The sequence below is a fragment of the Dipodomys merriami genome, unplaced genomic scaffold (genome assembly GCF_024711535.1).
Source record: "Dipodomys merriami isolate MVZ:Mamm:240054 unplaced genomic scaffold, mDipMer1.0.p SCAF_26, whole genome shotgun sequence".
NCBI classification, from domain to species: Eukaryota; Metazoa; Chordata; class Mammalia; order Rodentia; family Heteromyidae; genus Dipodomys; species Dipodomys merriami.
The window spans coordinates 13,589,720-13,606,524 of NW_027204048.1; the positions used below are offsets into that span (position 1 = coordinate 13,589,720).

Here is a 16,805-nt window from a genome sequence, read left to right on the forward strand (position 1 = left end):
AATAAATGATGAAATGTCTACTAAAAATATAAGCTGCTGGGAAGGTGGCTCAGTGGTAGAGCACTTGCCTTGCATGCTCGATGCCCTGGGTTCGATTCCTCAGCACCACATAAGAAAAAAAGCCAGAAGTGGCGCTGTGGCTCAAGTGGTAGAGTGCTAGCCTTGAGCTGAAGAGCTGAGGGACAGCACCTTGGTCCAGAGTTCAGGCCCCACGACCAGACCCCCCACCCAAAAAAATAAAATAGATAAAATATAAGCTGAATTGGAAAAGAGAATAACTTGCATAACAATGATCAGATCTTCAAAGGTTTTATTTTATGATATCAGAAACCTTAGAGGATGGGTTTCACTGGGTAGATAGAAAGAAATTCAATAGAAATTAGTAAAACTTATTGAACAGCTTGTTTCCATAGGTATTACATCTCTAAAATAATTGTATTTTTCTAAAATAAACATTAGTAGGGGCTGGGAAGGTGGCTCAGTGGTAGAGCGCTTGCCTTGCATGCATGAGGCCCTGGGTTTGATTCCTCAGCACCACATAAGCAAAAAGAAATAAGCCGGAAGTGGCACTATGGCTCTAGGGGTAGAGGGCTAGCCTTGAGCTGAAGAGTTGAGGGACAGCGCCCAGGCCCAGAGTTCAGGCCCCACGACCCAACCCAAATAAATAAATAAATAAATTTAATTAAATTAAATAAACATTAGTACAATATCTATACTGATTTTTTTGTTTTAAAGATAACTTCATTTGTTTTTGTTGTGTTATGCTGTTTTTATAAGAGACAAAATCAAAGATAATATATTCATTAATTTAGAGCTGAAAGTATGTCTCAAGTGGTAGAGCATTTGCTTAGCAATTTCAGAACCCTAAGTTCAAACCTCAGTACTGGGGGGGTGGGGACAAGTGAGAGAGAGACAAAGTTATAGATTAACTGCTATAAAACAAGCACTGAATAAGACAGCCATACTTCCTTCTCAATTGAAACTTGTATTCTAGTATGGATGATAGAGCAGACAAAAACTAAAAAGCAAGCAGATGTTAAGAAGGAAAATAAAGCAAGCTGCTGGGTGCTGGTGGTTCAAGCCGGTAATTACAGCTACTCAGGAGGCTGAGATCTGAGGATCATGGTTTAAAACCAGCCCAGGCAGGAAAGTCCATGAGATTCTTCTCTCCAATTAACCACCAGAAAACCAGAAGTGGAACTGTGGCTCAAGTGGTACAGCATTCACCTTGAACTGAAAAGCTGAGGGTCAGTGCCCAGGCCCAGAGTTCTAGCCCTATGTCTGACAAAAATAAATAAATCAAGCTAAATGTCAAGGATAGGAAGCTCTGTACAGTATCTTTACAATAAAAACTATATATTTTTTTAAAGATGGCAGTTTTGAAAGATAATATTTTAGATAAATCCTGAATAAATAGATCAAGTGAAGTTGAGGGAAAAGTATTCTAGTCAGAGAAAATAGTTTACACAAAGCCCCTGAGTTGGAAGCATATTTGTTATAGGTCAGAATAGAAGGGATCTCCATGGGGTAAAAAACTAGGCCAAGCAGAAGGTAAAAGCCAAGTTAGGTATTTTAGAGTATACTAGAAGTTTGGGTTGTAGGTTTTTAGGTTGTTTGGTTTGTTTGTTTTGCTTTGCTTTGTTTTGTTTTGTTTCAATGTTGGGAATCAGTCCCAGGGCTCACACAAGCTATATAAGTGCTCTACACTGAGCTATATCCCTAGCTCTGGGTTATATTCTTTTTGAGATGGAATCCATTGGGAGAAGTTTAAAACACAAGAGTGATAGTACTAAGTTAAGTTGATAAGAGTAGAAGCAAAAAGATCATTTAGAGGGTTACTACTTTGGTCCAGGCCCTCCCCACAAAGAATTACCATGGCGTGAAATTGGTAATCACACTTCGGGAAGGTGGGGAAAGGTGGGTGGTCCAGCAGCAGGTACTGACAGCAGGTTATCTAAGAATTTAGAGAGAACTCCTAATTCACCTCAACCAATAGTGATATTATTTACTGAGATGGGAGAAGACTGAAGGAGAAATAGGTTGGCATTAGGTGGTGTAGAGAAAATGGGTAAAAAGATTGCTTCACTATCTCAAATTTAAGATTTCTTTTAAAATCAAGTTAATACATCTGGTTTGAGCTTTATCAAATGTAAGTTCAGATTTCAGTGGGACTAGGCTTCTGCAAATGTACTATCTAAATGAAAGTTGGATTATATTCTAGGTCAACATTTAAGACATTAGGTTAATATTATGTGTCAGTGTTTTTAATTTTCACAATACATTTCTGCTTGTTAGTATTTAGAGTTTGAATATTGTACTAGGCAATACACTATATCGTCTTTTCCTCCATAGGCAAGTGTTCTTATTTATCTCGGTAGCATAGATTCAAAAGATAGTCGTATGATGAAAGTCTGCTGTCAAAGTAATTGGATTCTTAACGTGCTTTTGTGGTTCTTGAGAAGTGTAGTGTAAAGTTCTAACTTCTTGCTCTCTTTCAATGCCCCACATACTCTGGACCCATTCTACCAATTCAGCAAGTGCCCACCATTCCAAATGGACACAACTCCTCACTCCCCATGGTATGCGCTGCTCATTCTTTTCTCCAAGCTTCTGTCCCCTCTCCTGCATTTCCTTAACCATTTGCTTTAAGGCCAAGAGATGAATCCTAGGCCTCGGAATTCTTCTCGATTCTCCTGTAGCATGAACTGACACTTTCTTTCTCTAAATTCCTTAGCCTATATGATATCTACTGCTTATTGTAATACCCAACATCAATACCTTGCCTTAAAATATTATTCCTCTTAAGGTATTACCCAGTGATTACATTCTCTTTTCAAGTGTAAGCTTTTTTGAAGGCACAGACCCTGTTTTATGATTCTCTTGTACTCTTGTTGTGTGTGTGAATATGCTATTGATGAGACAGTGGACTGACTCAGCAGTTTTTTTTTTAATTAATTGAATATATTTTCATTATATTACCTCTAATGATACTTTATTTTTTCCTTAGGCCTTCCAAGATCTTCCAAACACCTTGGATGAAATCGATGCTCTGTTAACAGAAGAAAGATCAAGAGCTTCCTGCTTCACAGGACTAAATCCTACAGTATGTGTCTTAAGTATCTTCCTCTATTGCCATTCTGCAGCTACTACCACTGCCATCTTACACACACACACACACACACCACACACACACACACACACAGAGTTTCAGGCAGTACTTGCCTCCCACTCTGTACTAGAGCTCTTGGTAATAATAAGCTAGACAGCAGGAACAATGTGCTTTAAATGCCAGATTCTGAATCTATTAGAATTTTAAATAGATTCTTCCTAAGGAACACAGTGTTCTGTGCCTTTTCTTTATAAAAAGAATAGTTGGATTAACTTAAAATGCATCAATGTCTATTTCTTCAAGGATTAAAAATGACAGTTTTAGTAGGTAATAAGAACAAATTAATTGCAGACAAACAACATAACACAGTTGACATGACATTTTTAGTTAATGAAAAATTGTATATGTTTGTCCTTTGATAGATTTATCTTAAAGAAATTTTCTTCCTGCCAGGTGGTTGAAGAATATGCAAAAAGAGAAAAAGAAATAGAGCAGTTAACTGAGGAACTAAAGAAAAAAAGAGCTGAACTAGATACATATAGGGAAAGCATTTCACAGGTAATGTTAATTTTTTATCTTTTCTTTTTATCCTATGCTTATCGTTAATAATAGGAACATGTAAAATAATACAAAGTGGAATGAAGTGTTCCTAAAAGAAAAAGTGGGTTCTTATGAACAGTTTGTTACTTACTGATAGAAAAGTTGTTTTATCTAATGTTACATATTAAAATGTAATAATACTTCTTTGGCTGGGAATGTACCTTAGTGGTAGAGTGCTTGCCTAGCATGCATGCAGCCCTGGGTTCGATTCCTTAGTACCACATAAACAGAAAAAGCCGCAAGTGGCTCTGTGGCTTAAGTGATAGAGGGCTAGCCTTGAGCACAGAGATGCTCAGGGAAAGAGCCCAGGCCCTGAGTTCAAGCCCTAGGACTGGCAAAAATAAAATAATACTTCAGAAGTTGCATTTAATATTTTGTTTACTTACAGGTAAAAGAAAGATGGCTTAATCCCTTAAAGGAGCTAGTAGAAAAAATTAATGAAAAATTCAGCAACTTTTTTAGTTCCATGCAGTGTGCTGGTGAAGTTGATCTCCATACAGAAAATGAGGTAAAATTGGAATTTGGAATTCAAGAGTTAAGAATTTAAGCTAGGCATTGATGTCTCATGTCCGTAATCATTTCTAGTTTGGAGGCTGAGATGCAGAGGATCAAGGTTCAGAACCATTCCAAGCAGAAAAGTTTTCTACTAGACTCTATTTCCAAAAATAATTATCAAAAGACTTGACTAGAGATGTGGCTCAAGTGATATAGTGCTAGCTGAGCAAGTAAACTGAGCAAACTCAAAGCTGAGTTCAAAATCCAAGTCTCACTCAAAAAAATAAATAAAAGACTGAATTACTTGTTCAGGTGTGGCACATGCCTGTAATCTCAATAACAGGGGGCAAGAGGATTGTAAGTTTGAGGTGAACCCTATCTCAAAAGGAAAAGGACCGGAACAAGTGGCAGAGTGCAAGTGTGGTGGTCTGAATTGAATGCTTAGTACCGAAAAGAAAATAATAATGTGTCCAGAAGTTTAGCTCAGTAGTAGAATGTGTGTTTAGCATGCATGAGGACCTGGGAGATTATAAAGAGTATTTTATATTATGTTACAAACATAAATGTAAAGCAAAGTGACACTTTTTACTCTTCTGAGGTTATCTTGCCTGATAACCCCTTCATCTAAGCTAGTGTGGAGTGTAAATATGAAATGCCAATTCATTTTTAAGTTCTAGGTCTAAGATATTAGGTCCTACCACAGTAGTTGTTTTTCAGTGTTTAGGCTTGTTCAGGTTATTTTAGTAACAATATTTAATTACTAACATGCTTCCTTTGTACCATAGCTGTCCTATAACACAGGTACTTTTATCCAGTTTCATAAGCAAATTGAAACTAAAGCTAACAGAAGTTCATATAATTTTCACATGACAAAGAATCAATCTCCACACCCGACCCCAGAGCCTAAGCTCACCAGTAAATTTGATTCCTGAGACGACATCAGACTGAAAGTAACTAATATCTTTAGTAGCAGCTTGAACATAGAGACATAAATATGATTGAGCAAGCACAGTGAAGTCTACTGAACTTGAACTGAAATCCTATCTTTGCCTGGCTCACACCTGTACTCCTGACAACTCAGGAGGCCGAAATCTGAGGATCACAATTGAAACCATGCAGCGCAGGAAAGTCTGAGTCTTCTCTCCAATTAACCACCAAAATGCTGGAAGTAGAACTGTAGCTCACATGGTACAGCATTGGTCTTGAGCACAAAAGCTCAGGAACAGCACCCAGTCCCTGAATTTAAGCCCTGGGATCAGCACCAAAGAAAAGAAGAGGAGGGGAGTAGGAAGGAGGAGGAAGAATTCCAGCATTTAAGTCTTCATGCATGTTTTTGTTGTGTTTCTTTGTCATGTGCTATTTGTTTTTGATAGTTTTTCTGTGTGCAGTAATACTGCATTGCTTATACCTCCCAACCTTTTCCCTGAATTTCTTCTATCTACCATTAGGCTTCCAAAGAATGGACATTTTTACCATTATCAGTACCTTTGCTCCCTTTCTCTTCTGGGCTCCAGAGCCTTCCATGTTAGAAGTATATATGATAGAAAGGAAAAAGCAATGGGTTGTAGAGCCCAAAACAAAACTAGTAATGAAGGCGGATATAGCCAAGACGTCAATGGAAGAAATGCAGTCAGTTAAAAAGTAAACCTTGAGAATTAAAACTATTACTAATTTATTTATTTTGGTGTATGTGGGGAAAGGAGCAAACAGTAACAGTGGTATTTAGAAGATAGCCTACCAGAATCCTTACATTTACAGCTAGAAGGAATTATTTCTGTTCATCTTTGGCCTCTTCTGCCCAGTTCAGTCACTACTATCCACAAACAAAAATGTTTATGTTGAGCATATAAAAGGTGCTCTTAAGACTATAATACATATCACATTTCACAGCTCTGACATGAAAAAAGAATACAAAATATTGCAACAATATTTACATTGTGATTTATGTCAAGTGATACCTTGAATGTGTACTACATTAAATAAAATACAATATTAAAAGTAAGTACACCTGTTCTTAAAAATGAATGCATTTTTTTAAAGAATTTAAGAATTGATTTTAGTTGCTTATGTTCCTTGCATTCTATCTCTTGGTCAGGCACTGTCTTATACCTTAAAACTATTAAAAACTATTAAATACCTAGTGGTATTGGGATTTTAGCTGAAGTCCTTTTGCTTTCTAAGTAGGATCTCTACCATTTGAGCCATTACACCATCCCCTAGTTATTTTAACTAGTGTTTTGTATCTCATTTTAAAAGTAAATCAGAACCTAAGAAACCTAGAAATGACAACATGAATTAAATTAAAAACAATAAATTTAAGCAGACTTTATGCAGAATGTATAGAACACTCAGCATATTCATTGCAAAAAAAAAAAAAGTTTTTTTTTGGGGGGGTGTCTGGTTGTGGGGCCTGAACTCTGGGCCTGGGCGCTGTCCCTTAGCTCTTCAGCTCAAGGCTAGCGCTCTACCACTTGAGCCACAGTGCCACTTCTGGCTTTTTTCTTTTTGCTTATGTGGTGCTGAGGAATCGAACCCAGCGCCTCAGGCATGCAAGGCAAGTGCTTTACCACTGAGCCACCTTCCCAGCCCACAAAAAAAAAAAAATTTTGAGCACCCCTTTGTGCTAGGCTTTTTATATGTGTATTTCTGGCATAGTATAAACACTTTATGTATACATGTAATTCTTACCTAATATTTTTTTTTCTAAGTGACCTACAGAAGTAGGGTGAGCTCTTTTTCTTTTTCTTTTTCTTTTTTTTTTTCCTTGTGATGGTTCTGGGGCTTAAATTTAGGGCCTGGGCACTGTTCCTGAGAGTTTTTTGTGCTCAACACTAGCACTCTACAACTTGATCCATGGCTTCACTTCTGGCTTTTGGGTGATTAATTGGAGGTAATAGTCTCACAGTCTTTCCTGCCCAGGCTGGCTTCTAACTGTCATCCTTAGATCTCAGCCTCCTGAGTAACTAGGATTACAGGAGTAAGCCACCAGTGGCCAGCAGAAGTAGGAAGAACTTTTATCCCTCTGTAGTGTCTTCACTAGTAGAAAAATGTCATGACACACTCCATATTATGTTTTAAATATCTTCACCTGTAGTGCCCTGGGCAAAATTATTAAGATTCTTATCTCCGGAAAAAAAAACCACAAACTAAATGACTTGGGGTTTAGCTTAAGTAGTAGAATGCTTGCCTAGCAAGAGTATAGCCCTAAATTCAATCCAAAAAAAAAAAACAAAAAGCCAAAACAAAAATTGAATTCATGGTACCTTTCCAGAACAGGAAAAAATTTTTCTTGTCTAACTAGATCCTTGGAGGCTCTTGGAATCTTTAAATGGCAATTGTTTGCTTAATACTTTATTTGATTTCTTTATTCTTGTGGTTGATTAAATCAGTCTGTTTTCAAATAGCCAAATAAAATTACCAGTAAAAATTTTTATCTTCTTAAATGTTTTATAGGAAGACTATGATAAATACGGAATTCGAATCAGAGTCAAATTTCGAAGTAGTACTCAACTGCATGAATTGACTCCTCATCATCAAAGTGGAGGCGAAAGAAGTGTTTCCACCATGTTATACTTGATGGCACTTCAGGAGCTTAATAGGTGTCCATTCAGAGTAGTTGATGAAATCAATCAGGTACAGTGACTATTCTTTGTGTAGATCTTACTGTATCTTGTAATAGACATAAATATAATCATTACTATTGTCGTGGTTTAGGGTATGGACCCAATCAATGAACGGAGAGTGTTTGAAATGGTTGTAAACACGGCCTGTAAAGAAAACACATCTCAGTACTTCTTTATTACACCAAAGGTAGGTAATAAGTAAAGTGTTTGTCATATCCTCTGAAAATCCCCTGTGGCTTAATGCAGGGCAGATGTTTTCTCAATATGTACACACTCCTAAACAAGAAGTTAAAATGAGGGCTGGGAAAGTGGCTCAGTGGTAGAGCGCTTGCCTTGCATGCCTGAGGCCCTGGGTTCGATTCCTCAACACCACATAAGCAAAAAGAAAAAAGCCGGAAGTGGTGCTGTGGCTCAAGTGGTAGAACGCTAGCCTTGAGCTGAAGAGCTAAGGGACAGCGCCCAGGCCCAGAGTTCAGGCCCCATAACCAGGACCGCCCCCCCCAAAAAAAAAGGAGTTAAAATGATTATAAATATAGAAACATTTATATAAGGACAAATTCTAGTGACATACTTCATCAGAAACCTCATTATCCAAGGAAGAAAAGTAGAAGGCATATTACATTATAGGGCCAAGATTTCCTCCCTGCTTTTAGCACTTGTTCCTCTTCTCAAGTCCCTTTTGTGGCACTGCATATGACTGAAGAATGCAAGTCCTAGAGCTGTAGCCCTCTCCCTTTTACCAGTCCTGTCCCGTCCCTGGTCCTGCACAGATTGCCAGCTACTTTACTCTTCTCTGACACAGAGGAAATCATAAGTATCCCACACCACCTAATAACACATGAATAAAATATCCCAGCACCACCTACTCATGTGAATAAAAAAGATTTCCAGGCATGTCCGTTATTCTAGGAGTTATTAGGCCAGGCTTTAGCTGTACTGATTCAGGTCATGATAACAGAGCTCCCAAGCTTCATAAGAGTTTCATTAATAAAATATTTGTACACATGTGAAGTTAGAAAACTGTGATTTTCAGTATATAGTATTATATGACCATCTGTCTGCTTCCATGCTCACAGCTCCTGCAGAATCTTCCTTACTCTGAAAAAATGACAGTGTTGTTTGTCTACAATGGTCCTCATATGCTGGAACCAAACAGGTGGAATTTAAAGGCCTTCCAAAGGCGGAGACGCCGTATCACATTCACTCAACCTTCTCAATGAAAGTGGAGAAAGGAACCTTTGGAATTTTTCTTTTAACTGTCTGTGTGGCTCAATTGAATAAAAGTTAGCAGATTTATTAAAACAGAAAGATTGGTTATTTTTGGAAGCCTGCTTTTAACTACAAATAGATTGATGAAGTGGAGATCACAATGACTCGCTTTCTGGAACATTATCTAGTAGTAAAAAGATAAGTCTTCAGTTTTGGTTGAATGAATCATTAGTGCTCTGAGTCATTTGGTTCCCATGTTTAAAGGTATTTACTATTGTAAATTAAAGATAGGATGGAACAGGGATTATCAAATCACAGGGTGTTTGTTTGACATAATAGCCCTGAACTTTAATTGCAAATAAATTTAATTACATGTAGAGCATAAAGATGCCTCCAGAACTTAAATACTGATTTTTCTCCCAGTGTTATATTTAATTTAAAGAAATACATATGGCAACATCTGATGTAAAGGTAGGAATTTATCCTATTCACTTCCTATTTAAAAACGTTACCTTATCTTTATAGGAAGTAGACTTGTATGGGCCTTTAAAAGAAGTTTTATGGAATTTGATGTTATAATTTGATGTTATAATTTGATGGTAATTCATAGGGGGAAAAAAAGCACTAAGCTTCAAAAATGGTGCAGGACTTTGAAAGGCTATTAGATCAATGCAGAATCGCAGCTATAAGATTGACAGTCAAATCAGGTGATAGGTTTTTAAAAAATAACTTTGTAAAGTGTGTGTCCGAGGTAGGGGGGGAGGGAGTCTTAGTTTGTTTTGTTTACTTTCAAGTCAATTGTATTTTACATTTTAAATTTCTAAAAGCATTTTTATAATTATTTTTAGAGATTTTTCTTAAGATTTCATATACTGGTTTTTACTATTTGTATTTGAAACTTCTCAGTGCTATGAAAAGAGTGAGGGAAAAGCATTGATTTGTTTAAAATCATAATGTTTTTTAATTTAAATTTGTAGGTCCTTCCTTACAGTGTTGATCCTACCCATTATCTTAAAACTCTAGTTTGTTTTCTTCAATCTTGAAAGAAAATCATTTATCCCAAGTTATGCTAATTAATAGTGCCAAATTCTCTACATTTAAAAATCAGACTTTGTAAGAAATAGATTAGTACAAGATATGCCGTTAAGTAATGGATCAGACTGGATCTGTGCTGATAATGACAAAAAAATTAGTTTTTCTTTTCATTTACTTGCTAGCCTAAATAAATTGAAAAATTGAATTTACTTCAGGTTTTGTATTATTAAATAGCCATCAAAATTTATATTCTTACAAAAAGCAATCAACTATGTGTGAGTTTATGTCCTCTTGCTTAGACATCTCTTTTAAAGGTATTTTTCCTTACAAAAGATTTTAAGAGCCCTTCCCTCTTAAACTAAATCTAATGCATGAAATATGAAAGTATTTTAAAATAACATTTTTACCAGTCTGAGCAAGTCATCTAAACATTGAAATACTTGGTGACATAGTGAATGGATGCTACCAAGCCCTCTGTTGCTACTTATTTTCAGCTGTAATGTCTTCACTATTATGTGCTTGGTATAGCATGTTCATTGTCTGAATTGCTACCAGTCATCTTTTTTTTTTTTTCAAAATGAACATCAGTGTGAAAAGGAAAATTGAAGAGTATACATATTTGAAAATGAAATGCCCAATTATATTTTAATTTACATATGCCAATACTTATCCCATACCTTGTTTTGTAAACATTTATAGTTGTCTATTAGACAAAATTAATATTTCATTTTACATTGAATTTGAGGTGGTAAAGGATAAATTGTGTATCATTTTAGATATTAAAGAATAGTACGTCAAGCACAGCATAATGTCATATATTTTCAGCAAATTTGAATTTTTAATTACATTTAAATTTTTAGAGTTGAAGTAAAAGACTGATTTGATGAATAAAATATTTAAAACCTTAAGCATTTTGATTACTGACTCTTCAGTGATTTGCCTAAAGAGAGTCTCTGTTAAAAGGTTTACCATGTTCAAAATAAGAAGAAAAATTTCTTGCTGCTTTTTTGATTATCTTGGACATACACATGCCTGCTTTTTTTTGAAGTGTGTACCTTTTTAGTATGTAAAAAAATGTAATTTCATCCTGCTATTATGTGTGTACATGTGTGTAACTGATTAAAAACTGTTGAAAATGCAACTTTGTTGGTAATAAATACATATTTTCATATTCTTCGAGTATGGTTTTTTAATAAATTTTAATTATACTTTAAACCCTCTTAAAAGTCACTGTTTTCAGATTTGCTTTAAAACCAAATGTCTAGGGTGATCAGCATTTATTGTACAGCTTTAATCAGTCTGTTAATGTTCACAAACATAAAAATGTAGTTCTTTGGGCTGGGAAAGTGGCTCAGTGGTAGAGCGCTTTCCTTGCATACCTGAGGCCCTGGGTTCGATTCCTCAGCACTACATAAGCAAAAAGAAAAAAGCCGGAAGTGGTGCTGTGGCTCAAGTGGTAGAGTGCTAGCCTTGAGCTGAAGGGCTGAGGGACAGCGCCCAGGCCCAGAGTTCAGGCCCCACAACCGGACCCCAAAAAAAAAGTAGTTCTTTGCCTTTCTGCGATGAAACAGTATAAATGCAATAAACATTCTTGAAAAGTGGTTTAAACCATTTAAAAAAACAAAACTTAGAAGGCAAGTGTAAATATTTTTGCTAAATACTAAATATACTAAAAACATCCAGTAGCCAATGCATTTTTTAAAAGTACTATATAAGAAATTGTAATTTATAATTACATATTTTTATATAGTACTTTTAAAAAATGTATCTTGATTGAAGCATACTTTATCACTTTCACTTGATTGTCTCTAATACACAGATCACCAGCCTTTTGGGACCCAAACGTCATAATAGGTACTTATATATGCTTCTCTCCCTATTTTAAATCTTCTATAATTATAATACTATATTTCATGCATCCAGGTCTGAATCGTAAGTCAACACAAAGATTTTTTTCTGTTTTATTCATCAGTATTGTCAGTTCTTCATAAGGAAATGGATCCTTGTAGCTTTCAGTGTGTCTTGGACAATACAGAAAAGTATTTTCATATACTTTATTAACTTCACAAAACTTAAATGTAAATTAGGGAAACTAGCATCTAAGTATCAAAATGCAATTGCAGCCATTTATCACACCATGGCTTCCCCTCCTCACCCTCTTTTTTTTTTCCTTTTGGAGGTAGAGTCTGGCCTCAAATTTGTAGTCCTGCTTCAGACTCAGTCCTGGTATTAGAGACATGACTACCTTGCCTGACCACAACACCATTTTGGTCAACAACAGGCTCCATGTATGATGGTGGTCCTGTAAGAGTCTATCACCTAGTCGCATTGTAGCTCTTGTTCACTGTGGAATCACCAACAATCCTTTTCCCAAGAGTGTATCCCCTTGGACGTGGACCCAAAAGGGTCTCAAGGGTAGAGCACCAGGCTTGTGTAGGAAAACAAGTGATACTGTGAGTGCAAGCCTCAGTAATGCTTCCCTTTACCTTCCCCCACCCCCTTAAAAAAGCATTCTGCTCCTGCTCACAAGGGTAGTTGGGAAGATGATTTGGGAAGTGGAGGTGTAGCTCAAATGGTAGAGCCCAAGGCCTGAGTTTAAGCCTCTGTACCAGAAAAAACAACCAGAACACAAAAAGAATATTCCCCATTGGTAAGTGACACAACTGGATTTCCTCATTGCTCCAAAATAATTGGCTGGGAACTTTAGATTCTTAAAACCAGAATCGTTTGATCCTGAAGAGAAAGCCTGGGTCACATCGCTTGGCTTCACTATGAGCTGTGCTGGGACTAGGGGGCGCTGAGGGCCCCGGCTTGCTTTGGTTACAAAAATGGGTGATCGGGGCTGGGAAGGTGGCTCAGTGGTAGAGCGCTTGTCTTGCATGCCTGAGGCCCTGGGTTCGATTCCCCAGCACCACATAAGCAAAAAGAAAAAAAAAAACGGAAGTGGTGCTGTGGCTCAAGTGGTAGAGCACTAGCCTTGAGCTGAAGAGCTGAGGGACAGCGCCCAGGCCCAGAGTTCAGGCCCCACGACTGGACCCCCCCCCCCCAAAAAAAAAGAAAAGAAAAACACCTAGAAAATGTTCTCCAACACCACCATCTGTCAGGAAGGTGCTCACTCACTTGGCATTCAGTCCCTTCAGAGTGAAAAGTGATTACTGAGAGAAATGTAGTCATTCCTGCCTAATCTAAGAAATGGGTTAAAACAAAGTAAGTCCAGTGTAAGGAAAGAGAAATGTGAGGATGGAATGATAAGTTCCCTCTTCTTAATATTACGTCAAGTCTTAGTTTATATTCTCAGTGATCTCATTTAGACTTAGGAGAATCTTTCAAGTAGTTTAAACCACCTTTCAGTTACAAGTCATGAAAAGAAATCTTTTCTCTGAATAAGGCCAGTACTGATCAACCTAGATGTAAGTTGTGTTATAAACTAGGTATTATAATAATTTGTTTAGCCGGGCACTGGTGGCTCACGCCTGTAATCCTAGCTACTCAGGAGGCTGAGATCTGAGGATCTTGGTTCAAAGCCAGCCCAGGCAGGAAAGTCTGTGAGACTCTTATCTCCAATAAACCATTAGAAAACCGGAAGTGGTGCTGTGGCTCAAGCAGTAGAGCACTTGCCTTGAGCTGAAGAGCTGAGGGACAGCGCCCAGGCCCAGAGTTCAAGCCCCACAACCGACAAAAAAAAAAAAAAATTGTTTATATGCTGCACTATGTGCATATTCATATATTGTGTACAGTAGCCTTGTACTGTTGATGGAGAAACAGGAAAAAAGTCTTTTTTTTTAGCTTGCCATCAAGCTACCTCGTCTTAAGCTCTTTAAGACATAATGACCCCCATCCCTACCTTCAATATAGTGCCGGTAGAGAAAAGAAGCCAGGAACCCATGGATGGTACAACCTTGTTCATACAAGAAATGACTTGTCTCTTGTGACATACTTTACACCAGCCTGGAAAGTCACAATGAGGCTTCATCAATTGGAGGCAAGATAGCATCATGTGGAAGGGCTCATTGGGATCCTGGAGCCCAAAGCTCAAAAATCCTTGGAGGAGGTGCTAGCCTACCCCTGGATTGCTTGACACAGCATCAGGCTCTGAAAGGAGGAGCAAGGGAAAAACAAAGGAAAGAATCACAGAGTCCTGCAATCATAGCAAGGTCTCTACAAAGTTGTCCAGATGGCTCTGGAACATTCACATTAGCAGTATTTAGTAGAAGAGAAATAAGTGCCTTTGCTATGACACTTGATTATTCTCTTATAGTAATGCAGCCTTTATGCAAATTGCTTCCATGTATTGGGTATTACAACTCTTTTTTAAAATGTGTATAGCTCTGACAATGAATGAGAATGAACAGAAAGAAGGAAAGACCAAAATAATCAAATGAGAATAGTAACTCCATAACCATGAGTTCTCCCTCAGAATTTAAGCAATGGACAGAATATTTAAGGGACAAAAGTAAAAGCAACCTTGAGATGATTAAGTGTGGACAGGATGTATACAGGCGATAAGCAAATACTCCACCATTCTATGTAAAGGAACATCCACCGATACTCAAGGGACAGAGACTAAGGGACAGCTAGTTTATCTTTTTGACAATTTGAATTTTTTGTTATACTAGTTGAGCCTATATTTGTGTTTCTCGGTCATTTAAATTTCTTTGAATGGCCTGCTTATATTTTGTGCTCATTATTGTCTAGGAGGGGCTTTGTCATCTTGATTTTTAGTGAATATATATGATGTCACTTAAGCATGACACTAAAGAAGCCAGGGAAGGAGGTGTGTGTGTGTGTGTGTGTGTGTGTGTGTGTGTGTGTGTGTGTGTGTGTGTGGTATATATCACTATCCATGTAATAGAAGTTTTAACTATTTCCCATAATATCATTGCTGAGATGGTAGTTCTGAGATTTGAACTTAGGGCTTCAGGTTTGCTAGACACACTGAAGCCACATCCCTAGGCCTTATTATTTCAATTTCATTTTGTAACTAAAGTACCCAGCCAGACTGGACTTCAGTCCTCCTATTTACCCAGCCTGCATAGCTGAGATGGCATGTGTGTACTACTGCACTAAGCGTTTTATTGATGGTGGTGGGGTCCCATGAACATTTTGCCTGTGCTGGCCTTGAACCTTGATCTGCTCAATCTCAGCCTCCCTAACAGGATTACAAGTGTGAACCAGACATAGGTCTAGTCTTCCCCTATTTTTTGGCTTTATGTGATTTTTTTTGTTGGTGTATTTGGGGTGTGTGTGTGTGTGTGTGTGTGTGTGTGTGTGTGTGTGTGTGTGTGTGTGTGTGTGTGTGTGTGTGTGTGTGTGTGTGTGTGTGTGTGTGTGTGTGTGTGTGTATGTATGTGTGTGCTGGTCCTGGAGTTTGAACTCAGACCATGGGTGCTATCCTGAGCTTCTTTTTGTCAAGGCTAATACACTGCCACTTGAACCACTGCTCTGCTTCTAGCTTTTTTGGTACTTAATTGGAGATAAGAGTCTCATGGACTTACCTTGCTGAGCTGGCTTTGAACCAAGATTCTCAGATCTCAGCCTCCTGAGTAGCTAAGATTACAGACATGAGCCACCGGCACCCAGCTGGGTTTTTGTTTTTGTTTTTTAAATTGTTATCTTTATATGCTTTCATCTAATGTATGTCATTTTCAGAAAAGCTTTTCCCACTTTCAGGTAATATGAATAATTTACTTATGTGTCCTTAAGTGAGTTTAGTTTGTTTTTACATTTAAGTATTTGTCTAGAATTGATTTTGATGTGAGAATGAAGTAGGACTTGCGCTTTTTCAATCCACTCCACCCTGCCAGCCCTGCACACTGCTCCTCTGAAGAGCTAGATTAGTACCTGTCATATGTTCAGTATCTTTCCTCCACTGGTTTGAAAGTCCATCTCTATGGGTGATTTTGGTCTATCAGCCTATTATTTTAATTACGATTGTTTCATAGTACATATTTTGACCATATAGAAGTAGTTAATCTTGCTCCTTTCTCAGAATTCTCATTATTTACTTTTTTCAGATTCCTTTTTTCCAGGTGAACATTAAAAGCATTTTACTATTTCAAACACAACCCTATCGAGATTCTGTTTGGAATTATTAATTTATGTCTCAAAGAAATGTTACTTACATAGTATTGGCTCCTCTCAATATGTATCTCCAGTTAGTCACGTTGCCTATAACCCTTAAATTCTTGTCAAGAACGTTTCTATGTATGTATATCACTTTGGGTGTTATTGTTATTGCTGTAAAAGACAAAATGCTTTTCTAGCTCTTTTTGTTAGAAATTTTTTAATAATGTACATTAGTTGTATATTAAAACTGTCATTGATGTACGTATATGCTGGGACTGAGGCCTGAACTCAGAACCTGGGCACTGTCCCTGAGCTTTTTGTTGCTCAAGGCTACCACTTAAGTCACACCTCTACTTCTGGCTTTTAGGTGGTTGGCTAGAAATGACCTACTTAGGCTGGCTTCTAACCATGGGTATCTAGGACTACAGACATGAGAAACCAGTGCCCACCCAGCCTCAAAATCAACAGAAACATTCTTCTCTCTCTCAAATTAATGCTCAGTGGATTTTATTATTATCATTATTTACTGACTTAGTCATGTGAACCCTGGAGATACTTTGAAAACAAACAAAAACCTAGGGGCCTTGCTTAGCATGCATGACACCCTGATGGCCCCTGTAGCACAGTGAAACAAAAAAGCTAACGCATAGGCATTCACGTCCACTTAC

At 37.5% G+C, this 16,805-nt stretch overlaps 1 protein-coding gene across 3 annotated transcripts in view; it reads left to right on the forward strand.

The window, feature by feature from the left end:
- The window catches only part of Smc5 (structural maintenance of chromosomes 5), an 80,386-nt gene extending 69,144 nt beyond the window's left edge, over window positions 1-11,242 (forward strand). For 2 of the 3 annotated variants that reach the window (XM_070035713.1, XM_070035715.1), the window contains exons 19-25: window positions 2,535-2,579; window positions 3,008-3,103; window positions 3,563-3,667; window positions 4,098-4,217; window positions 7,658-7,837; window positions 7,919-8,014; window positions 8,904-11,242. In XM_070035713.1, the coding sequence (XP_069891814.1) occupies window positions 2,535-2,579; window positions 3,008-3,103; window positions 3,563-3,667; window positions 4,098-4,217; window positions 7,658-7,837; window positions 7,919-8,014; window positions 8,904-9,047 (786 nt within the window). In that variant the 3' untranslated portion in view covers window positions 9,048-11,242. The remainder of the gene's footprint in view (window positions 1-2,534; window positions 2,580-3,007; window positions 3,104-3,562; window positions 3,668-4,097; window positions 4,218-7,657; window positions 7,838-7,918; window positions 8,015-8,903) is intronic. The other variant, XM_070035714.1, reaches the window with a different exon arrangement.
- Window positions 11,243-16,805: the final 5,563 nt, after the last annotated feature.